The sequence below is a fragment of the Rhinopithecus roxellana genome, chromosome 5 (assembly GCF_007565055.1).
Source record: "Rhinopithecus roxellana isolate Shanxi Qingling chromosome 5, ASM756505v1, whole genome shotgun sequence".
NCBI classification, from domain to species: Eukaryota; Metazoa; Chordata; class Mammalia; order Primates; family Cercopithecidae; genus Rhinopithecus; species Rhinopithecus roxellana.
The window spans coordinates 151,972,998-152,000,302 of record NC_044553.1 but is presented as its reverse complement, the minus strand read 5'-3'; the positions used below and the strand labels follow the sequence as shown (position 1 = coordinate 152,000,302).

The following is a 27,305-nucleotide window of genomic DNA, read 5'->3' as shown; positions in this document are numbered from 1 at the left end:
GAGGGTGTAAAAAGCCAAGATTATAAACAATAGAAGGGAGAAGATAATTAATCAAAATAAGAAAGTTTTGCATTTAATATTGTGCTCAGGAAATACAATTAAAAGTTCTCAGTCCTATTCCCTATCCTCCCGGCATCACCAGAACAACCATTACCATGATCTCCTCCCTCCAGGAATAGTAACAATGCCTTAATATGTTCATGCATTTTGTAGTTCTGAATGTATTATTATGTACAGCTCTTATATGACTCTCATTCAAAAGAGGAATTCTATGGGAAAAGCCATTTTATAAAAGAGAGATCATCAAGTTATTTGCATGACAGCACCAACCTAATTATTCAGACTACAGGCCAAGTCACTTGACTTCATAGCTAATGCTCTATTCATTTTCTGTCTATTTTAGACAGAAATAGATTATTTCAACAACTTTTTTGGTCAGTATTTCCTGTATACTAGACATTGTTCTAGGTCCTGGGGATACAGTGCTAAAGACAGACAAGTCATCATTAAAAAGTAAGGAAACAACAGGTTCTGGAGAGGATGTGGAGAAATAGGAACACTTTTACACCGTTGGTGGGACTGTAAACTAGTTCAACCACTATGGAAGACAGTGTGGTGATTCCTCAAGGATCTAGAACTAGAAATACCATTTGACCCAGCTACCCCATTACTGGGTATATACCCAAAGGATTATAAATCATGCTGCTATAAAAACACATGCACATGTACGTTTATTGCAGCACTATTCACAATAGCAAAGACTTGGAACCAACCCAAATGTCCATCAACGATAGACTGGATTAAGAAAATGTGATACATATACACCATGGAATATTACGCAGCCATAAAAAAGGATGAGTTCATGTCCTTTGTAGGGACATGGATGAAGCTGGAAACCATCATTCTGAGCAAACTATCTCAAGGACAGAAAACCAAACACTGCATGTTCTCACTCATAGGTGGGAATTGAACAATGAGAACACTTGGACACAGGAGGAGAACATCACACACTGGGGCCTGTCGTGGGGTTGGGGGAGAGGGGAGGGATAGCATTAGGAGATACACCTAATGTAAATGACAAGTTAATGGGACTCCAACACAGCAGCATACCAACGTGGCACATGTATACATATGTAACAAACCTACATGTTGTGCACATGTACCCTAGAACTTAAAGTATAATAAAAAAAAAGAAAAAGAAAAAAAATACAGACAAATCTTTGTCCTTATGGATCCTAGATGCTAGAGCTGTGTTACCCAATATGGTGACCACTAGTCACATGTGGCTATTTAAACTTAATTAAAATTAAATAATATTAAAAATTGCATTCCTCAGTCTCACTAGACACATTTTAAGAGCTCACTAGACACATTTTAAGAGCTTAGTAGCCACATGGGGCTAGTGGCTACTCTACTGGGCAGCACAACATTTTTAATGTTTTTATGGAACATTCCATCATTATAGGAAGTTCTGTAGACAGCGCTATTCTACAAGAAAGGGCAAACAGGTACTTGTGGCAAAATGGAAGCAGTGCAAGGGAGTAAAGAGAAAGTGATGGAAAGTCCTGTTTTAGCCAGAGGGTAAGAAAGGGCATCTTGAAAGATGTACTTGAGCTTAAACCTAAAGAATGTAAGGAAGCAAATAATCATGAGACCATTTGGGAGAAGGACTTTGAAGACAGATTAAAGCATGGAGCAAAAGCAAAAGTGTGGTGCCTTTGTGAAACTGCAGAAAAGCCAAGCCTCCTGGAGCAGAGTGAAGACAAGGAGATGTAGTGATTGGAACAGGAAGGTAGGTAGGGGTCAGGTCATAGAGGGCCTATGAGCCAAGGAAGGGCACTGAATTTGATTTGTAAGAGTGATGGGAAGCTAGGTGGTTTTGCTGAGGGAAGTGGCATGATCTGATTTACATGTCTGGAGGATAGCTCTGGCTTTTTGATGGAAAGCAGAAGGTAGGAGGGCTAAAAAGGTAAGCAGGGAGACCAGTTCAGAAGCTACTGGACTGGCCCCAATGAGAGCTGGTGGTAAGAAATGGCCTGAATGGGGATATACTGAAATGAATTCCACTGGCCTTATACTTATCTAAAGGGTGAAAGTAAAGGAGCCATCTGGAAGGAAGAAACACACTATGGTGTAAGTTTTTCAATGTAACAGAACCATTTCCCATATTCTGCCAGACTGCACTGCCTGGATTAAAAAGTGATCTCACCTCTACGTGGGCCTCCTACTTGTGTGAGCGGAGGTAATTGTGCTCCATGAGATAGGGTTTAAGCAAAAGATGTCCATGCCTTCAGAAGGACATTATCAGTTAAACATAAAAGGAAGACCAAGACAACGTGACCCAAGAGCCTATGCAGCATTAAAATATTTGCAGAATTACAGATTAATGAAAAGTCAGGAACAGAATGCCCATCAATACTGTGGAAGTGTTCTGTCAGATTCTATGAGTCCAAAAACTGCTACAATGATTATTGTAATTATACAACAAACTCTAGAAGAAAAAATTCCAAAGCCCCAGCAGATGGCCTCTTATCTTAAGCAATATTTAAGATGATGAAATTTCAGGACAACGTGTGAATTTTAACTAGGTATTGGAATGAGTTGCAATGGGATTTGATATGTCTGTGATTTGACTATGCATTTGGCCTGATATACACCTGCATAACATCACATGATATTTAAAGGCAATTCTCATACATTATTGCACGGTCTTCACAACAGACACGGGATGTGGACAAAGGAAGTTATCCTTATCACCATTTTACAGCTAAGGAAACCAAAGTTCCATGAGGTTAGGAGATTTGCCAAGAGTTGAAGGATTATAACTCAGCTCTTCTGGATTTCTATGTCAAACATTTCCCATGACTCAGCAATAAAACTCTCAAAGTATATAGGGAAACCTACCTTATAAAAACAACCATTGGCTAATAAAACAGACTGCATATATTAAAGATTATTTAAATATCATCAATATTTTGCATTTTTACTATTTTTTCTATTAGCGTTTGGAAGGTTGTAGAAACATAACATGCACCCTCTGTAGTAGTAGGAATAGAACAAAAAATGGTAAGTCACACAATTGCCTTTAAGATAATGCCTTCAAGATTTAAATGAACCTTTATTTTCCCTGAAGGTAAGTGACTTTTTGAGAAAATTTAGGGTGGAAAGGGAACTAGATGAGACTGCATAGTCTGGGATACTAGGATACGTTAGAATAATCTTAAACGATTATATCTTAAGCTGATATAATTGTTCAGCTTTATTATCATCTTTACAATAACATAGCCTGCATCAATCAATGTTCACTTGGAATCAGCTCTTTCTCTTCTCTGCCAAAGCATCATCTCTCAAATCTCCATATTTCAATTCAGTCCACAAATCACAGATCCTTTATTGGAAAAAGACAGGTTTCCATGGTGACATGCAAATGGCCTTCTCAATTCTTAGTAACTCTTTTAATATTTTTTTTATAAACAAAGCATATTGAGCACATTTGGAATAAAGAGAAATATATTTTATTTATGGAAGGAGTTAAAAAGAAAAGCTATGTCAAAGGAAATTTTCATAATAAATAAGTTGATGTTTGCTCTGCAGAACCTTAAAAGGACTCATTCTAAAATAAAAGCCCAGCATTTGGTTTATTGACAAGGATGGTAAGAAGGAAATCTCTGATATACATGCTGGCCTCTTAATCTGAAGAGCTGCAATACCTCATTAGGTCCACTTCAAAGATCAGTACTTCATCTTCTAGGTCCTTAATGATAGAATCATTTTACACCTGAAAAGCAGTTCATGTTTTCCATCTGACATTAGGAACACCACACCAAAGAGATAAAAAGCCTTTTTGTCTTAAAGACTTTATCAAGTACTCAGGAAATACACCATCCTTCATCCTAGCACTCAGTCCTGAAATAAAAATATTCTGCAAGAAGTTACATGCTCTTGACTTGTTTTGGTCACAATTTCTAGACACCGAAACAACTACAAAAAATAGAAAAAACATGGATACGACCCACAGACACACATTCTCACATCAGCCCATTTTAACATGATTAATCTGAAACTATATCCTTCTAGCTTTGGAGCTGTGTCTTTGTATACTCACGAAATCACAAGTACAAAGGAAACACCTGAATGGTGTAATCGAATTTGACTGTAAAGGTTGGTACTACAATTTATTTTCAAAGACTTAAAGATGACAAATATTGGCTATTATGGAACCACAGGAATGATTATGAGAAAGGAAAGTCAAAGCTAAGAGAGTAAAACCAGAGCAACAAAATAAACACATGAAACAGACCAACAATTGGGTTACAGGACAATATATGCCTCTTACACAAAATCATATTGACATTACTTAAACTCGAATTAGTATGCCAGAAATAATCTTCGAGATTGAACATTTTTTTTCAAACTCCTTCTTTATAGGTGAAAAAAATGGGACCTTGGGGACATGAAGTGACTTGTTTACCCCTTCAAATAAATGTCAAGTTACTCCTCTAATAAACACTAAAATATACACAAATTTTGTAAACTCAACTTACTATTTTATTCTCCTCAATTGCTGAGGTTTGTACATTTATGTAAGTAAGAATTCTAACATGACTACATGATATGCTTTGGGATCCGTGTTTCTAATTAAGTAGAAATTAATAATCAAGTGTAAAGAAATTGCCAGCTATCACAGTATTTGACCAATCTTAAATGTAACTTCAGAGGCCCGATATTTTCAACACCTCTCCCATAATTATTAACTTATTCCTAAGAAGGAGGGATTTAGTGAATTAGATTAATTATTAGAAAGCTACAGCCTCCTCATTAATCCCACCATCGTCTCCCAGCACTTTGGGAGGCTGAGGCTAGAGGATCACTTGAGGCCAGGAACTCAAGATTAGCCTGGGAAACATAGCAAAACCCCATCTCTACAAAAAAATTGTTTTAATTAGCTGGGCATGGTGGTAGAGGCCTTCACACCCTACTTGGGAGCCTAAGGCAAAACGATCGCTTAAGACAAGGAGTTTGAGGCTGCAGTGAGCTATGACTGTGCCACTGCACTCCAACCCAGACAACAGAATAAAACCCTATATCAAAAAAAAAAAAAAAGAGAGAGAGAGAGAGACGGAGTGGAAGGGAGGAAAGGAAGGAGGAAGCCAGGTGCGGTGGCTCACGCCTGTAATCCCAGCACTTTGGGAGGCGGAGGCAGGTGGATTACTTGAGGTCAGGAGTTCGAGACCAGGCTGGCCAACATGGCAAAACCCCGTCTCTACTAAAAATACAAAACTTAGCCGGGCATGGTGGCTTGCATCTGTAGTCCCAGCTATTCGGGAGGCTGAGGCAGAAGAATCACTTGAACTCGGGAGGCAGAGGTTACAGTGAGCCGAAACTGCACCACTGCACTTCTGCAGTGACAGGGTGTTACGCCATCTCAAAAAACTAAAGAAAGAAAGAAGGGATGAAGGGAGGAAGGGAAGAATGGAGGGAGGGAGAAAGGGAGGGAAGGAGGAAGGAAAAGAAGGAAGGAAGGAAGGAAAGAAGGAAGGAAGGAAAGAAGGAAGGAAGGAAGGAAGGAAGGAAGGAAGGAAGGAAGGAAGGAAGGAAGGAAGGAAGGAAGGAAGGAAAGAAGGAAGGAAATAGCCTCATCTGTTATGCTTCAAAAAACCAAAAATTCTTAGGCCTAAATTTAACAGTTAACATTATTTATTTTAAAGGTACGACTATGCAATTCTAAGACTATATCAATAAATGAGTACTTGTCAGTAAGGTTACACAGAACAAAAGAAGAAAATGATCAAATATTCTATTACTTGAATGGTATGATCAGTCTGCTAATTTTTTTGAATTGCTATATAATTTAGGCAGAAGTCAAACTCTTTGCTGAAAGACATGAAAAGTACCATTCCATAGCTAACATTAAACTTGATTGTAAAAATAAGCAAATGTAGTTCAAAAGATATATATGGTTACCAATTGTTATTACAGAGCAACAACTTTAATAAGATCATAAGCACATAAAATTAAAATGTGAATAATGATCACGAGGAGTTGAATGTAATCAACGAAAGTATTTTTCTAAAACAAGAGTTGAGACAAGGAGAGAAGCAAGCTGACACTTATTGCATACCAGGCATTGTGGTAGCATTTTACCAATGTTCCAAGTTAACCACCTTAATTATCCCACAACTTCATGAGGCAGCTATTACTATTATTATTATTATTTTATAGGAAAGAAACAGAAAGGTAGGTAATTTGCCTAAGGTCATATACCTAGTAGGTGGAAGAGCTATGATTTGGATCCAGATGTTTGACTCCTAAACCCACAATCTTTTCAGATTTCCCACTGAAAAACAGATAAATCCGTAATCCATTTATTTAAAAAATACTTGAAAATGATTTTGATCATAAAAACCACAAAGCAACATTTTTAAATCTTTGTGCACATGTCTGGAAAGCCTGCAAGATTAAGTCTACAGAAGTGAAACAGGATTCAAATCAGTTTTATGTTTATAATCATACATTACACATGACTTGCAGGCTTCAGCTTTTTTCAGTGTTTTCATAAATTTCGAGTCACTTTATCGTCACGATACCTCTATAAGGGAAAGCTGATGGGTTCGTCATTCTGTAGATGAGGTTTCAACTATGTGAGCTGCCTAGATTAGAGGCAGAGCTGGGACCAGAATTTACACATCCTGACTATCTAATGCTCTTTCTATCAGATACTACTGCCTTCAAAGCCAAAAGATAGGAATTTCTGCATCTGAGACAATACTTTCCCCATCTTTTTTCTAAAGTGGCAAAAGATACTGTAATTTATACAAAGGAAACCTAGACTGCCTTGACATGTTCTTTTTTTCTATTCTATGAGATCAAACTGTCTGAATAAAACAATTCTAAACCCTAACGCCTTTCATTTGTTTGACTTTTACCATAATATCCATGCTAAAGTGACTGAATTTAAATCATAGCTCATGTATATATCAAGTGATTCCATTATAATCTTGAAAACCTGGAGCCTATAACAGCAAAAGCAATTTCCATTCATATCATACATAAAAATAATCTAGTATTAGGTAAGACTGGACTTACATATAGCCATTGGTAGAAAAGATGTGCTAAGATATTCAATGATATCCTTGTGCAGAAATGGAGGAAAGGTAGCTAACGTTGATATCATCGTATAGGGCAAAGTACTCAGAATATCATCATTGAGAAAAGGTAGCAAACATGTAGTTGTATAAAATATCGACTGTCCAAGATCTACAAAACAAAATTGAGTAATCAGTCACTGGATATTTTGCAATTAACAAAATATGCTAACTTTACATTTTAAGCTTTAATGAAGTGGTTTACATAATAAGCAACTAGTGCTCCCTCCCTATTAAGTGTTATGAAACATAATATTTGACAGGGTACTATGTATACAGTAATTGGTCAATAAATGACTGATGAATGAATAAGTTAAGAAATAGAAATATCCATTACATGCATTTTTCCTCCACATTTTCTCAATCTTCAGTAATACTTGGTATTCGTATTACCACATTCTACACAAGATAACTGAGGCACAAGAAGTTAGATGATTTGCCCAATGAGAGTTTTAGAAAATTCAAGGGCAGGATCAGAAATAAAACCGGACTATTTCTGCTCCATCAATCAAACCATCTGGAGTGTCGGGCAATGAAGTAATTTGCAACCTTCAGCAGAGCAACAATTTCAGCAAGCACCAAATAAGGGAAGCCATAAGCTGGTGCTACATGACCCTGTGCATTGAGTCATCAATGATCATGGGAGGAAATGCCACCTAATAACAATCTTTCTAACAACATCTTTAAACAGGGATAGTAACAATACCTACCTCACTTCATTAGAAGGATTGTTAGGAGGTTTTAATGGGATAAATGTAAAGTCCTTAGCATAGCACATACTGTGTGCTCCACAAATATTAGCTGATATTATTAATATTAACAGTTACTATTATTATTACCTGCACAAGAATAAAAATAAAGGAGATGCAGCAAAACCATAACTATTTAGTTTTAGAATGCATGTAGGCCAAATCCCATTACACTAAATGTGATTTGTATATTTGTATATTTCTGCACTTCCCAAAATATAGGCCATCAGTCCAGGATTGATGATGAAGACTTTGATCACTTTTGTATTCATTAGAACAGAAAAGTACTAGACTCTTCTTTGTTTTGCAGCAGATGTACCTTCTTAGTGTTATTTGGATTCCTAATGTTATTTCTGATTGTCATTAGAATTAATATGCCATCTCAGCAGGCACATCAGGCAGCAACAGAGAGGATGTGGCCACAGTGCACACTAGAGGGCCAGGGTCAGTCAACCTTGAGCTCAAATGAATGAAATGGAAAATCCACAGGTGTTTTACTAAGAATTAACCGAGGCTATGCATACAAGACACCTCAGCTGCTTTTGCTGAGCCATTTAGCCTAATTACAGAACATTAGCACTGAAAGGAGCCCAGCTGGAGTATTTTTCACATAAGGAAACTGAGGTCTGGAGAGAGGTGATTGCTCAGGATCACCTGGGAGCAGCTGAACTGCGACAAAACTGTTGCCTAGTGCTCTTCCTGTACTCCACCTGGACCCAGCAGGAGAACACAGCCTCCGGTCTGAGTGTAGCAGCTCTCAAAATCTGTGCAAAAGAAGCATCCACAAGGATCTTGCTAAAAATTCAGATCCTCAGACCCCACCCCTCAGTGATTCTTAGTGACAAGTACCTGGGTGGGACCAGAATTCCATGTTACAAACCCCCTCGGTGATTCCGATGTTTTTCAGACCATCCTTCAAGAAACAATGCCGTATTGTTTCTCTGAACCATTCATTAGATTGATCTACTGAGTTTTTTCCTACCTTCTAAGCTCTATCATGCAGAACAAGAACACAATAGCTAAATAACAATGTCACAAAGTCACAAAACAGCCGCAGATATGAGAGCAAAAATACAAATTATCTCCCCTGAAATCGTCACAATGGACACATTAATTGCAATTATACAGATTGCAATTTACCAAATTTAATGTCTTTATCTTAATCAAGGGGCTTTGAAGATAATGGGCAGCTCCCCTAACACAGTGGACCAACCCAGGCCCAGGCAGGTCCCAGGTGAGTTCAGGGCCAGTAGTCACGAAGGAAACTCACTGACAAGCTCATCAGCATAGTAAACTCTGGCAGTCTTATGTTCAGAATCCTCTCATTTAAGCTCGGAGCTAGCAGAGGATCACAGCAGAAGTGGCCAGGCTTAAGATGGCTACAGAATTATACAATAAGCAACTTTACGAAGTTCTATACCTTTTACATTCATCATAACACAGAGTTGTAAATATAAGAAAAAACAAATCCAATAGTTATTATTTCATCATTTTTATCTCAGTAGATTTTTAAACTTTTAAAATTAGGAACACGTTGTACTAAATAAACCATCAAGAATTCTCTTAGGGGAGTTAGCCATAATCAAAAGACAAAATAACCCCACTACCCACTTATTTTCCAAAATTCAAATTTTTCTGTACAGTGAAACCTTGGTTGTCATACTTCCAGGGACCAAATTATCAGAGTTCTGAAGTTAAGACAACTAATGTTTTAAAGTGCGTTATCTGCAGAAATCCCTTTTCTTATTGCATTGCTTTTCATTTGATGCTCCCATTTTTACGGGTTAGGAGAATTTGGTAAGCAAGCAAGATAATGAAACTGCCTAAGGACACAGGGTAGAAAGGGGGAAGAGTGAAGAAAAGAAGCAGGCTCTTAGGCTTCTATTCTAAGCACCATTAATATCATATATCGTACACATACTGCAGATAGCACATAGCACCACTAATACCATATGCTGAATACAGCATACGGCGCCACTATATACTATATCTACATTTTGATACAACATTGTATAATAACTCTTGATTGTTGTTTACATTTGGAAGAGTTCTTAGAGATTACTTCTCATCTAACCTCCTGACTTTATTAAAGAGACAGGAAAAAATGGGTCCTAGAGAATTTGCTCCCTCAAAAATCACAGAATCAGTCAGTGGATTATAGCCTGCTCTTCATGCTCTACTTCTTAATTTTCTGGGCGTCAGTTTTAAAATCTTATCTCCCCACTCATAATTTCAACAAGAGTCCCCATGATAACTCATCAGGAAAGAAGAGAAAATTTCTTGTTATATATCTTCCTCCTTTCTCCAGCCCCATTCTCCCCCAATACTCCACTTGGATAACATCCGTCTGGCAATAAAGCAGTGTAAAATGATACTATGGGAAGCACCATAATGAAGTTTCAGTGTAGTGTTTCTAGCCACACAAAGCCCTTTCAGGTGACTGATTACAACAGTGACCATCTCCGAGCCCCTTGCTCGGCATCATATACATTCATAAGTATCCATGTACATTGACGAAGGTTTCAGCTAAGTGCTCACCGTGTTGGCCGTGCTGTAGTAAAGGAACTAGATCCAGGAGAGTCACCAAAGTCACGTAGAGGCCTTGATAGTCCAAAGAAGGGTAGTCTGACAACTGAGCATCACGACTTTGCGGGCCGCGTTCTGAGGGAGCATCTCGCAGGACGCTGTAAAGGAGGGAGCGAGTAACAGTAGGGTTGATGGAACTGACCTGCGGTCTTAGAGATGGGGTGAGTGGGAATGGCACAGGAAAAAGACACATGGTCATGGGCACTGTCAAATTGGAGGCATCTTGGTTTTCCTTCTTCCCTGTGCGGGACAAAATGCTGTTGGGGGGACAAAGAAAAAAAAGAGACAACAAAGACACAAAGAACAGCACATTACATTGAAATGACACTCTAAAACAAATAATAAAACACCAGATACATTCCACATAAGATGCAATTGCCACGCCAGCAGGGTCTACCAATCTAGTACTGGTCACATAGCTTCGTGCTCAGAGGTACCAATAATACAAGGTTTACTTTGTGGAAGTTTCATTGCATCTCATGTGTTATCTGGTTAGTAAGGAGCAAAAATATAAAAATGCATGTTTCAGTGCCAAACCCATGTTTTACAGTTTAGCAGTTTGGTGAAGGAGAGGTTTCCCGGAAGAAAAAACAATAGCTTTGTCTAATGAGTAAGGGCTCTTATTCCTAATCACAAGGAGCTTTCAAAGGAAAAGATGTTTTCAGCAGGACTGTCTTCATCAGGTAAATAGGAACTTGCAAAATATAGGTATGGCACTTGCAGAAACATGTTTCAGCAAAGAATAAACATGTGTGTTTATTAAGAAAGTCTTAAAAATCACATGTTTATTGCATCAAAATAATGTCTATATGTATATTATGATACTGTTTCATGACATTCTGTCAGTATCATTTGAGATAATGAAGTTTAAACAGGCATATGAATTTAGAAATAATACATATTTCTAAAATGTTAGCTAAACTACATTGGAAAAGCTATAAAATAATATATAGTTGATGGTCCATAGCATATGTTTGTGAACTAATGATAATGGTTATTTATGTGTGTTTTTTAAATTTTGCATGTTGGGGAGGAAACATTTTATTTTATGAATACAAACAGTGGTTTATTAAATAATTACCTTCAAAATTCTAACGACTAAGCAAGCAGTATCTGTCATATAGCTGCACATCATACAGTAAGATTTCATATATTACTGCTGCTACTTACGTTATTATTCAACAAAACTCACTAAAGACTAAAGGAAAGATAATTTAGAAAGTTAAAAAAATTAATGGGAATAAAAATAAATTCTAAAACTAAATTGGTTTTCTTTTAGCCTTAATTTTAAAATAAAAACCTTTTTGGTAAAAGCAATAAAGCAGAAAAGTTGTGAATTTAAAAATAGAAGAAGTTACTGCTTAGCAAAATGTTTAGGTTTTGTAAAATTAGGTTATACTATTTAGCATTAAAGACAATAGCTATACATTAGAATGATAATATCTGTGCACTTGCGAAGTGCTTTTATATAGTACACTTATGTTAGTCCAAGCAGATAACAGTTTATGAGTGGTTTATTACATAAAAATAACCTTGTTTTACAGTTGCTGTATGTGCATCAAACATTGCTAAGTTCTTAGTTAATGATACTACATTTACAATTTTACAGTGATGTGAAGAATTGGTTAGTGTCAAGCATGCTTGCTATATCAAGTTTGCATTTATTTTTATTTACTCTCAGTGCAAAATACGTTACAAAGTAAGAAAAATGACTACATGCTTTGTATTTTCCATGTGCCTAATTTACCTCGATTTCCTTTGTCTTCTGTTACCCAATGTCCAGGGGGAAACAATTGATAATAATAAAAATAATTTCAGAATACTTATGTAATACTTCTTATCAATAAATAACTTAAGATTTGGTGGTTTTTTGTAATTTAAAGGGATTTAATTTACCTTTTTGTGTGTGATGTATTTGACTTTGTGAGCTTATACTTTACAACGGGATAATATCAACATTCCAGTTACCACCTGACTGTATCTATTAAAAATGCCATCAGATTTTTCATCAGACTTTACACTTTTCTCACATGACTCAATTATTCCTAAGAATACCACCTTTACTAATGTTATATTCTTGATAAACCCAGTCACCAAAAATCTGTTTTAATCCTGTAGGATTCTAATCCCACTGAAAGTTCCTCCAGAATCACAATGGCTATAAGTCAGATACATTATTTCCCAAACTTCAGCCCTAAATTAACCTACTATTGGCATCTTTTCAAAATTACAAAATGTGGATCTTATAGAAGTGGTATAAGGAGAACAACATTTTGCCTTAGAAAATAAAAATAGCTGAATACCATAAATTAATGCTATCCTTTAAATTAAGTGCAATGCTCTGATCAAACTTCTTGGTGGGGGAAATAAACACATAATTTTTTCAAATACACCTTAGTGTTTTTCCAAAGTATGATGTAAGTTAACAAATACTTTGGAGGCTCTACTTTGATATTTTTCCCTTCCTGTATATGTGGGGTTCCCAAATGATAGCAACAACAGCTTCATACATGCAGGGAGGGAAGAATGTCAGCATGAAAACAGTAAAACTTCTCTCTCACTGCCTTTAGATTTGAGAATTCGGTGAGGTTGAGAAAAAAAATGGCTGAAAAATGAGTCATCAATGAAACCAGTTTTAAATTACCATTCATGTCTCAATGTAAGGAAATGTTTTCATTTGTGGAAAAACTCAAGAAGGGCTCATGAATAAATGTACAATGCATTGTGATTTTATGATGTTTTGTGAAGTTTATTCAGAAAAAACAAAAAAAAGTATTTCCCCAACCAAACTGCCTAACTTGGGAGTTGATAAAACCATTTTCCCCACCTGAAATTATTTCCCAGAATTCTGCAAACCCAACCAAAATGAATATTAAGAATGCCCTGCTCAGAAGAGTTTGACCCAGCAGCCAGCTTTTCACCTTTCCCTTTTCCTCCTGAGATTCTCTTTATCAACCATTGACTTTCAGCATCAAGAGAGGAAGACCTCTGTTGGTGTGAGGAAAGATGAGAAGTTGCCCTGAGGTATGTGTAGCACAGAAAATTAATATGTCAAACAAACTTCCTTTAAGATTAGGAATGTTGACATTTGAGTTGAATCTACCTACTAAACAAAATTTACTTCATTATGCTAGGCTCTAAAGTTACTCCATGACTTAACCAATAAAATGGTGGATATATCTATATATACATATATTCTTCCTAAGCAATTGGAAATTACGGTTCAATTAAGATTATTATGCTGAGTCTACAATCCATTTTTAAAACATATTAGGCATTTTCTGAATAGTTAGCAGCAAGCAGATTTCCCCAAATGTAATGATTTTGTTAAAAGATTTTATGTGCTAGCAGCCTAAACAGCACCAGAAGAGAGATCTGGGGGTAGAAATTCCAAAAGAATGTTTGACATAGGAAGAAGACTAGGATCCTTTAAGTGTCCTGCCAGGTAAAAGGCAAGATTCTTAAAGACCTTCGCTGTTGACAATATGGCCACAGGATGCTTCCACTATAAAAACAGCAGACTCCCTCCCATGTAGCAGTGAGGGGAGGTTAAACTAGATGGTCTTTGTAGTTGCTTCTAATGCTAAAAGCAAATAAAAAACTAAACTCTGAAGTTGTGTTTTGCCCACTGCCGAACTCAGGTATCTGCTAAATTAAAATGAGTACAACTCGGCACTCAGATATAACTTTACCAGACCCCAGGTCACTACTAGATTAAGTAAATGGTCTAGAAGGATTCCAGCGCTGGATGAGATTTGGACTAAAGCCAACTCAATTCAATGAACATTTACTCATCCCCTTCTCTGGGTCAAACACCGCTCCAGACACACGGGCTAGCAAGCTGAATAACACACAGGACTCACCTTCCACTACTAGAGTTTAAGAAACGCCCAGGAACACAAATTTGAGTCTAACTATAAGCTAAGTGGACATATGTGGACTCTTCAACTGATTTTGCAGTCAACTATGGTAACATGCAATTTCTTCCCTCCTACGAATTAAATAAATTGAAGTTAAATGTCTAAGCTAATTTCTGCCTTTCGAAATAGGTACAAAACTCTACTGAGAACAGTGAGAGTTGCATGCATGCACAAATACCAGCGAACTATTGCTCCAAAAATGCAACCCTGACTCAGGTGAAGCTGCTGAAATTTAAAGTTGCATATTTTAACCAAAAAAATAATCATTTTAACTTCATTGAGAATATCCAAATAGAAAGACAAACAGTTATTTTGTGAGAATCATCTCTAATTCTTTCTTCTTGTTATTTTTCCCCAAGAACCTGAGTTCTGAAAGCAAGAAGTGCTTCTGAACATAAAGATCATATTAAATGATTTAGTAATATTAAATGCTCTAATAGTATTAAACAATATATAATAATTTTGCAGTAGAAAATCTTGTTTGTCATAGAAAATCTTACCGTCGATAATCTTGGACACCAAATACTTAGACAATCTTATTTGTCTTGGAATTTATTTATTTATTTATTTATCTTAGAGATAGGGTCTAACTCTGTCACCCAGGCCGGAGTCCAGTGGTGCAATCAAGGCTCACTGCAGCTTCAAATGCCTAGGCTCAAGCAGTTCTCCTGCCTCAGCCTCCAAGGAGCTTGGACTAAAGGTGCATGCCACCACACCTGGCTAATTGCTAAAATAAATTTTTTAGAGATGGGGTCTTACTATGTTGTCCAGGCTGATCTCAAACTTGTGACTGGTCTCAAACTTCAAATTTGAGACTTTTGGTCTCTAACATTATCTCAGTACAGCTCCATTTAAATTCTGAAAAGATGACAAATCTTGGTGCCAAGCACTTCCTTTAAATCTGCCACCTCGGCCTCGCAAGTACCTGGGATTATAGATGCCAGCCACCACGCCCGGCTGTCTTGAACTTTCTAATAGCATAAATAAAATGAAGAAGTACAAACACAATTGTTATGGATGTATGTATCAACAGTTCTGTACTTCTAGAAAAAAAAAAAAAGCTGGGGTAGGCAAAAGAAAATGAATTGGGTTCAGGCCAGCAGTTGAACCTGGACCAACCCATGACATGTAACCTTCCCAGTGTTTGCTTTCTTAGTCCCACTCCGTGTGTGCGTGTCCTGTTCACTACAGCCTGTCAACTCTGCTCTGACCTGCTAGCCTCAGCTAATAGCTGAGTGGAAGACAGAACTGAAACATTGGGGAATTGAAATGCTGTCCACATTATCTCAGTACAGCTTCATTTAACTTCTGAAAAGATGACAAATCTTTGTGCTAAGCACTTCCTTTAATCTCAAAGAGACCCAAAATTAGTCTGTGGACTCATAATGAATGTTGGCATTCCCAAAGGCCAAGCCAGGTTTTTACTAAAAGCAGTGTCCCTATAATATGATAAATACTCGTCCTAAGAAGAAGCAGTATAGCATAATTGTTGAGAGCATATGATGTGAATTAGGGTCAAATCCTGAACACTTATTAGATAAGTAACTTTGAGCAACTTATTTAACCCCTCTGCCTTAGTTTTATTATCTGTAAAATGCATAAAACAGTACACTTATCTCATAGAATTATAATGAGAGATTAAATGAGATGACACATTTAACTTCTTAGGACAGTGTTTGACACATAGGATTACTAATATTATAAGACAGTATTGCTATAATAATGGTTGCAATTGTTAGTATTACCATTAGCAGCTGTTGATGTTGCCTCCCTTTGAAAATCAACTCAGCTCAGTTGCATAGAATCTTCTCCAACAAGCCACTTGAACAAACTCCCAGTTTTACCACTAAAGTGCTACTACCTATGATCATATTCTAATGGTCCACTGCTCAAGAAAATGGAATCCTTATGTCTTGCAAACATGACTTTTCAATATTTTAAATTCCTTAACTCTTGGGCACAATTACTAAGACCTAAGCCGCAAGCTCTGAGGTGCCAACTAGGATGTTACAGTTTCCTGGCAAATGGAATTCAACATGCTTCCTACTGAAAAGTGTCTCTCACTTTGAGAACTTTCAGAATTTGTCATAAAGGAAACTGTTTCCCATTGAGAACTTGGACCTCAAAGACAAAAGGAGAATTCAAGAGAATAGAATTGGATGCCTTGATTCATAAATTTATCTGATGATCACTATGAAAATTGGGCTAATTATTCCACTACAATTTGAGAAGGAAAATATCCTGTAAGAGGCCCTAACCTTACCATGCAAGTATGAAATGTATGAATCTGATAAGCAGAAGCCCTTCAATATAGAACAGGATCACTAACGACTCTAAAGAAGGAAAGATATTTCAAAAAATAAGAACAGAGAGATAGCAGGACTGCAAAAGATTCATAGCTGACTTAATCACATGAAGCTTCTATCCGCAAAGCATTCAGAATGCCTCTGGCAAAGCCTTCAACTGCTAGAAACTCCAGTGCCACTAGTCTTTGCAAATTTGTGTTCTCCTAATATCTGTCTTACAAATTTTTGCTGCTATACAGGTAAAAGAAACAGTACCAAGCCAATTTATGTGTTGCCAAAATCAGATTTGAAGTGAGAAGACTGTGGTAATGGAGAAACCACATCTTGGAATTTAATGGAACATGAGGTGTTCTTCTGAATTCTTCAATGTTATTTTCCAAAACAATTGAGCTTTTACTTGAACAGTTCATCTTTGTTTTCTCTGTTTTCTTAATCAAGATATGTGGAGTAAATAGGGCCCTCCTATCTCTACCTTATGGTAAAAGTAAACAAAAGAAAAAAAGTCCTATTTTTTGTCCTTGTCCTTCATGGAATTTCATTATCAAGGCAAAGCATGTTGAACACGTGAAGTGTTACCCAGACTAAAAATAACTATTATCACTGTATATTACACTTAGGGAAATAGAAAATGCTAATGATGAACCTAAAATGCCACATAATTCTGATTTGCTTTTAGACCAAAAGTGTTTCCAATTCTTAATTTTAAGCAATTGTAGGCTCTCCTTTTAATCCCACTCTATATTAGTGCCAAATATAGAACTGTATCATTTTAAAGATCCCCTGAAAAGATGTTCAATGCGGGAAAGCAGGCAGTAGCCAGGCAACCAATCTTTTCATCTGGGCCTGGGATCCAATTTGCTACATACACCCAGAGAACTTGAGTGCAGACTCTTCTGGCAGAGCACGAGAAAACATAGGCCCTTTAAAACTTGCAATTCAATAAAAATTTAGATCCCAATAAATTCAGCAGTACTACCTAATAATTCTCTCAAAGTAGAGGATATTGTAAAGCTTACCTTAACAAGGTCTGAGAAAAGTATTTCAAGGTGTTTGCAATATCTGTTCCTGATGGTACAGGATAAATGTTGTGGAGAACCCGGTTGTGATATTCCTGCAAGTACCGGATCTTGGAAGCAACTAGATAAAAGCAAAAAAAAAAAAAAAAAAAAAAAAAAAAAAAAAAAAAAAAGAAGAAGAAGAAGAAGAAAAAGAAAGAGAAGAATCATCTTGTAATATGTATTAGGCATACAGTCATTTTTTAAAATGATTACATACAAGGATTTAATCAGTATTTTAAGGAACATAAGTAAATTTTTAATAGAAATCCATCATAGAAACAATTACAAAAAATCTTTTAATTTCTTTTAATTGTATTCGGTACACAAAATTATTCTTAGTTTTCTGGTTTAATAGCCTATTCACAAATTATCTATTGCTTGTTTTTATCACTAAGAAAAGCAGTACTCCAAATTGTTTTCTAATCACCCCCAAGATGGCTTATTATTAGCAAAATAATAATAGATATAAATCTCTGCTGAGGAATTATATTTAATATTGCTTAACTAAAACTGAAAGAGAAAACTGAAAAGTCTTTCTACAACACTCAAAAAATCCTAAAATATAGGGAGTCCATTGCACGATGGCATCAATTGAAGTCAGATTATTAACTCAACATGTGATCATGAAAGTGTGTTTAGTAAATGCTTTAACTGTGAGACTATGTTAAGAGTAGGTTAACATGATGAGTGTTAAGGAAGAATACAATGATTGTGCACTAATAAAAATGTAAAAAATAAATGTCACATTTTTTCTTCCAAAGAATTTCATAAATTAGGAGACTTCCTAATAGCTTTCTGAGCTTGGCTGCCCAGATCTTCTCAAGATTCAGGAGGGACTCAATAGATTTATTTACCCTCCTAGACCTACCTGGAGTCACCAGCATTGTCCACATTCCTGACCTGACCTTTGACCTGGCTGTAGTGAAGGACCCCGTTCTAGTCATTCCTCTTTGCAAATCCCAAGGAGCCATGATGATCAACGTCTTTCTGGTCTCCTCTTCCACAGGGTTCTCAACACTGTCCATTTGTCCTTTCAATCTTTAAGGCTACCAAGGGAGCCTTTTAGGTGGTATGGCTCACTGTCAGCAGTTAACAGAAGACATATCAAGTCCTGGAGAAGCAAGGCCTGCTGTTCCCAATAGCCCACGGAAATAAGCTCCTGGATGCATTCTAACTCAGAATCCTTTTGATAAGTGTGGGATGTAGAAGCACAGAACGATAAAATATCAGAACTGGAAGGACCTTAGAGACCTCTTCCCATAACCACTTCCTTTTAAAGATGGGGAAAATGAGACACATAGGTGGTGAATGGCAGAGCCAGACTAGTGCTTAGATTTCCTGATCCCAATCCAGTGATCTTTCCACTATGACATACTCTAGAATATGATTCTGAAAAGATGTCCACGTGAACGTGACGTTCACATGAATGTGAACGTCCATTGCTTGACATCAATGCAATTTCCAGCAGTTACCAGGTTAATCACTGATGCTAAATCCTACATACTATTTGCCTTTTATCTGATAAATATGACCATTTATCAGATTTGCCTTTTCCCTCGTCCACTACCTGAACTATTTCCATAATATGGTTAGCATTTTCCCAAAGAAATAAGTCTAGATTACAGATAATAATACCTTGAGTCTGTGTGACACATCAGCTCCAAAGAAAGCAACAAGTTTATAAACATCATCTCAATTAACTCCATAAGTATTTGGTTGTAAATAACTTTTTCCTAAGATAAAGTATAAATAGGTGATACTTGAAAACGGTTCAACTGCATAATCTACAAAAGTCCATTTCCTGCTCAGTGTTTTTGATCTGCTATTCATTATATTTTAAAAATCATATTACAAGAAAATCCCCATATTAATGCATAGTTCCAAGTTCCAAATATCCGAGATATATGCTAGGCCAGCACATGCTGTCTGCTCACCCACTGTCACAGTAATGAAGCATTACTGTGACTTTTCTCAAGTTTTAATATTCAGCAGGTTTCTGTAGAGTATTTCAGGAATACCATTAATCATTCCACCACCTAAGAAAAGGAGTTGATAATAGTACAGGGTATGGACAGTAAGTTCAAATGAGGAAAAAACTCACAGATCCCCCAACTCAGTGGCTTGCTCATAATTCAAGAGCTTATAAAACCATCACTACACAACAATTACAAGCATTCAAAAATGTTTGTTAAATGAAAGGATGTTCTTTTTATAGCTGTTTTCATTAAAATGCAATAATAGCTCCTTTCCACAGGTACCCAAATATGCACAGCAAAGCAGAGGTGAGAGTCTCTTTTTTCTTTGAGATCTTTTAATATTTTACAAAAGTCATATTGCATTGTCTCTGTGTACTTACCTGTTCATTTTTCTATACCAGCTTGTAAATTTCCTAAGGGCAGAAACTATACCTTACTCATGGCTCTATCCCAAGCCTAACACACCGGTACTTAGTAGGAACTCAGTATGTTCATAGGATTAAACGAATAAATGAATTAATACTTTAGTAACAGCACTTATCACTCAGGTCTTTCGGATATATAGAGAGTATACATATCTACACATATATGTACACTATACACATATATACCTGCATATAGACATATGACAGATTGTGGACTCTTCATCCTTAGTGCCAGACACCTAGTAGGTACTCAATAAATCATTGATAAGTGAAGATGAAAAAAAAAGGAAGAAAGAAAGTGGGATAGAGAAAGAGGAAGAGAGTGGTGAGTAATCATGAAAGACCATTTATAGAACAGATTGAAAAAACTGTTCAAGCCAATTTGTGCATTGGTGAATGCAACACAATCTTAGCAGCCATAGATTTAACTTCCACGTTTTCAACAATTCGAGAGCAGCCAAAAAGGTCCATGACAAATAGTAATTTGTAATTGTGCCAAGGATGTGAATAAAACTCATTTACAGTTCAATTTTGTGCACTAGAGGTGGTCATTTGGCTGGTTAATAAGCCAATGTGAGCATCCAGGAGCCTCATCAAAGCAGAGTTCCTCTTTACTCCACACACATACCTGACTGCTGCTGCGGAGACTCCAATAACTGGGCCCGATAGATATAAATGAATGATCTTCAACCTCAACTGACCCTAAGGCTACATTTCGCTAGTAAGCTCCTTCTTCTACACTCTTCAATGATAGTTACACTGTCTTCAAAACTCCCCCCGGCGCCACCCCTTTCCCTATACTTTAAAAAGCCATCTGTTATTGACTGAATTTTGTGGCGCTTAGAATTCATATGTTGAAACCTTAACCTCAAAATGTGCCTGTACCCAGAGATAAGGCCTTTAAAAGGGTGATTAAGTTAAAATGAGGCCGTTTCGGTGGTGAACCCTAATCCAATCTGGCTGGTGTCCTTGTAAGAGGAGATTAGGACACATAAGAGATAACAGAAATGCGGGAACACAGAGGAAAGGCCGCATGAGGACAAAGAGAGAAGGTGGACATCTGCAAGTGAAGGAGAGAGGCCTCAGGAGACACCAAACCTGCCAACACCTCGATCTCAGACGTCAAGCCTCCAGAACTGCGAGAAAACATACTTCTGTTGTTTTACCCACCCCGTCTGTGGTACTTTTATGGCAGCTGGAGCAAACTAATACACCATCATAGAAGAAATATTTTCTTTTTTTTTTTTTTTTTGAGACAGAGTCTCGCTCTGTCACCCAGGCTGGAGTACAGTGGCGTCCCGGCTCACTGCAGTGAGTGACCTCCGTCTCCCGGGTTCACGCCATTCTCCTGCCTCAGCCTCCCGAGTAGCTGGAACTACAGGCACCCGACACCACGCCCGGCTAATTTTTTGTATTTTTAGTAGAGATGGGGTTTTACCATGTTAGCCAGGATGGTCTCGATCTCCTGACCTCATGATCCACCTGCTCTGCCTCCCAAAGTGTTGGGATTACAAGCATGAGCCACCATGCCCAGCCCTGAGGAAATCTTATTAGTAAGGGTTAAGAGTATGAACTCTGAAATCAAACAGTTCTGACTTAAGACCTTGGATCTATCTCCACTTAAGCCCAATTTCCTCATCTGTAAAATGGGGATAATTATATCGACTTCATAGGTCTACTGTGATTATTGTGCTATTGTGATTACTGTGCGAGTGGATACTTTGCACAGTGCCTGCTATACACTCCACATATATTAAATAGTAGATATCAAAAACCTACTAGCATCTCCTTTCCTTGTCCTGCCAAACACCAATCCCACCACTCACTGGGGCTCTCCATCCATCAGTGTGTCTCCTATGGACTTAATCTCTTCCCCTTTGCTAAATCATTTCTACCAGGATTCAAACAAACTGTAGAATCTCCCTTGTCGACGGGAAAGAAAAAAACCTCTCTCCTGCCTTTCCATTCCCCCTCCAGCGACGGGTCTCTGCCTTCAGAGCCAAGATGAGGAAGAGTTGTGCACACATTCCCCTCTCTCTGTCACTTCCTGTTCCTCCTTCCACTCACTCCAGTTTGGCTCCCACATCCACCACTGTACTGAGTCCTTTTCCCACAATCATCTGGAGCCTCCAGATTGCCAATCCATTGGGTACTTTCTGATCACCATTTTCCTAGGCTTTTCAGAGCATTCTGTACAGTTGATCCCTCCCTCCTTCCTTCTTGAAACTCTCTCCCCTTGGCGTTCCAGATCCCACATTCCGCTGGTCTGCCTCCCGTGGAATGTATCCTTCTTCAAGTGCTTTGCCACTTCCCCCTATTGCTTGATGTCTAAGTGTTGGAATTCATCAGGGCTCAGTCCTAAACTCTCTGTTCCTCTCTCTCGATATTCTCCCCATAGGCAATCCCAACCATCCACAGGGCTGTCAGGACCGTCCAGGGGCCAACTACTCTGAAAAGTCTGTCTCCATCCCAGGAGGGTAGCTCTTGTGAATAACAGGCCTCATCGATTCAATTTCTCCACTTGGGAATCTTATAAATATCTCAAAGAAAACATGTCCGACATTGACTCTTAGGTCTCCCTTGCCCCAAGAAAGAAGCCTACTCCACCATCTGTGTAATCCACCTAGTCACTCAAGCAAAGCATTCTAAAGTTCATCCTTGACAGCCCCTATTCCCTGCCGTACCTCACTCCTCTAATCCAATCCATTGCTAAGTCCTATTAACCACTAAGTCTTATCACTAAATCCTATCAAATACATCTCCCAACTGTCTTCTGTTCTTTATCGTCGCTGTCGTCACTCAGCAGCAGCATCTCCTGATCAAGTCTAACAGCCTCCTAACTCATTTTTCAGATTTCTTTTTGCTTCTCTCCACTCTTTCTCCTCAGAGCAGCCAAACAGATCTTTTTAAATTATAAACTGCTTCATACTGTCATAAACAATAACCACTGCTCAGAGTACTTCATGGGCTGCCCATTGTCTTCAGGACAAAATCCCAAATCCTCCTTAGTGTTGTTAAAGACCCTGCCTATCTTCCACCCTAATCTCACGACACAAGAGCCAGACACTGTTGTGCTTATTTATTTTATTTATTTTATTTTATTTTATTTTATTTTATTTTATTTTTGAGACAGAGTCTTGCTCTGTCGCTCAGGCTGGGGCGCAGTGGTCTGATCTCCGCTCAGTGCAACCTCCACCTCCTGGGCTCACGTGATTCTCCTGCTTCAGCCCCGCCAGTAGCCGGGATTACAGGCGCTGGTCACCGCGTCTGACTAATTTTGTATTTTTAGTAGAGCCAGGGTTTCACCATGTTGGCCAGGCTGGTCTCAAATTCCTGGCCTCCCAAAGTGCTGGGATTACAGGCATGAGCCACCACACCTGGCCCCTTTTTTCCTTAACACTGTTTTTTGCTTTTTTGTGTTTTTTTTTTTTTTTTTTTTTTTTTTTTTGCTTGAAAACCTTTCTATGTCCTTGTCCCTCTTCATAGAGTGCTTTCCCTCCACATTTTGTGGGACTAACTCCTACTCCAAAACCGACTTTAAGTGTCCCTTCCTCATCATGAAGGTCTTTGCAAACTTCCTTGTCTGAAATGATTCCCCAATCTCCACCTTCATTTCTTTCTGTGTAACACTGCAGTTTTGTCCAGAGCAGTGAGAACAACTTGTAATGATGTGTTTATTTAGGTGACTGTTGACTGTCTTTGCTAAGTGAACAGTGAGCTTTTTGTTATTGTATACCCTCGGTGCCTATTAAGTATTGAATTTGCTGAGTTCCTAGTAAGGATGAAAATAGACAAGGCAGGAAGGGAAATAATGGCCTTTTACAGCTGTTCAACTTTGTGTCTTTATAAAAATAGCCCAGGAGGCCAACTATTAAAACTGTGATGAAAATGAAGAAAAAAAACAAAAGGGGTCTGTGTATACACAAATTTAATCTCTGTTCGATATTTTACTGCCCATTCTATCCTCACCGTTTCTTAAGGGCTTTGCTACTTTTTGGGAGTAAAAGCCATAAAAGCAAAATTCACTCATAGACTAAACAGTACTTTAACAAAATTGGGATTGCATAAAACATAACTTTTAAATCTTTCTTCTTTAAGTCTTAAGCATTTTCCTATGTCACTAAATATTTTTAACGGAGATCCATCCCTATTTTTGAAAAATTTAATTAGTAATGCTCATTATCATAAAAGGAAAAAATTCAGGTAAGCAACATGAAGAAGATAAAAACACCTAAAGGGCCCACTACTGAGAAACAACTGTAGTTAACATTTTGGCATGTTATCCTTCTAGAAAATTTTCTCTGCATAAATACACATTTACCAGAACGGGATTAAACTGTGTATAGTTTTAGAATCTGCTTTCCTCACTTTCTAGGCACTTCTGTATCATCATTTTAATGGTTTTATAATTTCCTTTATGTAAGAGAATCATAATTTACTTTACCAATAATCTATTTGTGAGATTTTGGGGTGCTTTCCAGTATTCTATTCAGTGCTGCAAAGAATATTCTTTTCTTTTCTTTTACTTTGTTTATTTTTTGTAGAGACAGAGTCTCACTATACTGCTCAGGCTGGTCTCGAACACCTGGGCTAAAGGGATCCTCCTGCCTCGGCCTCCCAAGTGCTAGGATTACAGAAGTGGGGTGCCACGCGAGACCAGAATATCCTTTTAAATACTCTATGTGCACACATCTTTAATTATTTCCTTAGAATAAATTTTTAGTTATGAGATTACTGAGTCATATGGAAAACACTCATTTTTAAAGCTCTTGGTAAGAATTAAGAAATCGTCCTTCAGAAAGACAGTACCTGTTTACATACCAGCAGAGTATATACATCATTAAGTGTGAATAACATCTCTTGAGCATCCACTACGTTCCAGGTGCTCTTTTTTTCTTTTTCTTTTTCTTTTTTTTTTTTTTTTTTTGAGAAGGAGTCTTGCTTCTCTTGCCCAGGCTGAAGTGCAGTGGCACGATCTCGGCTCACTGCAACCTCTGCCTCCCAGGTTCAAGGGATTCTCCTGCCTCGGCCTCCTGAGTAGCTGGGATCACAGGTGTGCACCACCACACCCAACTAATTTTTTTGTATCTTTAGTAGAGACGGGGGTTTCACCATGTTGGTCAGGCTGGTCTCGAACTCCTGACCTCGTGATCTGCCTGCCTCGGCCTCCCAAAGTGCTGGGATTACAGGTGTGAGCCACCGTGCCCGGCCTTTTTTGTGTGTGTGTGTGTGTGTGTGTGTGAGATGGAGTCTTGGTCTGTCTCCCAGGCTGGAGTACAGTGGCTCGATCTTGGCTCAGTGCAAGCTCCACCTCCCGGGTTCACGTCATTCTCCTGCCTCAGCCTCCCGAGTAGCTGGGAATATAGGCACCCGCCACCAAGCCTGGCTAATTTTTTTAATGTATTTTTAGCAGAGACGGGGTTTCACCGTGTTAGCCAGGATGGTCTCAAACTCCTGACCTTGCCATCCGCCTGCCTTGGCCTCCCAAAGTGCTGGGATTACAGATGTGAGCCACCACGCCCAGCCTTATATACTTATCTTTAACCCTAGCAATAACTTTGCAACGTGGTCACTATCATTACCATTAAAAGTTGAATAAACCAAAGCTCAAAAACAGTAAGTGACTTGCCCAAAAGCACAAAGCTAATAAGTATAAAACTGATAGTTTAACAGGCTGCAAACCATGCTTTTCCGCCAGACCACATTGTTCTTTAATTATTTTTACTGGTTTAATAATATTCAGTGATACAGATTTAGCATGAAATATGGACACTTCCCCTGTTCTATTGTTCGCATTTAGGTTGTTTCCAATATTTCATTAAGTAAAACTGCAGTGAGCAGACAAAATATTAGACTATTTAGAAATTAGACTATTTATTTCTTAGAAAACACAAAACAAAACATGTTTACTTCATTAGTCCTGCCCTTTACTTCTTGAAAAATCAGATCTCTTTCACCCTTCAAGGCTCATCTTAAGAGTTACATTGGCCGGATGCAGTGGCTCATGACTGTAATCCCAGCACTTTGGGAGGCCGAGGTCAGGAGTTTGAGACCAGCCTGGCCAACATGGTGAAACTCTGTCTCTACTAAAAATACAAAAATTAGCCAGGTGCAGTGGCACCCACCTGTAATCCCAGCTCCTCGGGAGGCTGAGGCAGAATTTCTTGAACTCAGGAGGCCGGGGTTGCAGTGAGCTGAGATCACGCCACGGCACTGCAGCCTTGAGTGAAGCCTTCTAATTGACGCTGGACATTATCAATAGCTCTCTTTTCTGACTACCCAGAGCATGTATTATCTGCTTCCAAAATTTTTGCACTTCATTATATAAATATTTCACTGATTATAAACTGTTCTAGATGGTTCTAAATTAGTTTCATGTTTGCAAATCTGGTTTCCCTAACAACACTTTAAGATCCTTGGAGACAAAACCATGTTATATTACATTTGTACTCCCTTGGGACTTGTCACAATGCTAGGTACATGGCAGATGGTCAACAGCAGCACAGTGGTTGAAATGAATTGAAAGTTTAAATGTCAGTTATCTTTAGTCCTATTAATATTTCCTAAATAACTGCTTTAAAATTCTAATATCATTTACACTAATAAGTAATTTCGAGATGAAATTTGCTTGTATAACATGCAAATAATGCAGTACTCTTTTTCATGATTTATTTCCTCCCATCTCTCATTCCAATGGAAGCCCCCAAAATTTTATAGGTTCTTCATTATCACTTGCAGTACTCATTTTTTTCCTGCAAATTGGCTACTCCAACTTTATTTTTAATTACTTAGACCCCAAACATGTTGAGTCATGGTGTTACCACGACGCCCTGCAGAGATCCCTGGGAGGGAATGTGAGTATGTGAGTTCCCTCCTACAGCTATGTGTGATTTCAAGCAAATCATTTAATATGTATAAGCCTCAGGAGTTCTTATTTGTTTGTTCTGCTCTGTTTTTGCTAAATGAGAAATTAAAGTAACATTTTCCCCACATTCTTTGCCAGTGCTAGTTATTAATATTGTAGATTTGATAGTATATGTCCTAATTCCATCTTAATTTTTTATTGCTTTCTTCTTGCATGACATAAAGCCTAAGATTTTACAGATGATTTTCTGTCATTACCCCCTTATAAGCCATTCA

The 27,305-nt window shown here is 37.9% G+C and overlaps 1 protein-coding gene across 3 annotated transcripts in view; it reads right to left on the bottom strand.

The window, feature by feature from the left end:
* UNC79 (unc-79 homolog, NALCN channel complex subunit) overlaps positions 1–27,305 on the bottom strand; it is a 366,916-nt gene that overhangs the window by 220,573 nt on the left and 119,038 nt on the right. Inside the window, exons 2-4 of one of the 3 annotated variants that reach the window (XM_010384517.2) lie at positions 17,723–17,843; positions 10,433–10,578; positions 7,087–7,257 (exon numbers count right to left, since the gene is read on the bottom strand). In XM_010384517.2, the coding sequence (XP_010382819.1) occupies positions 7,087–7,174 (88 nt within the window). In that variant the 5' untranslated portion in view covers positions 7,175–7,257; positions 10,433–10,578; positions 17,723–17,843. Of the gene's footprint in view, positions 1–7,086; positions 7,258–10,432; positions 10,738–17,722; positions 17,844–27,305 lie in introns of those variants that run through there. The other 2 variants (XM_030930113.1, XM_030930114.1) reach the window with 2 other exon arrangements.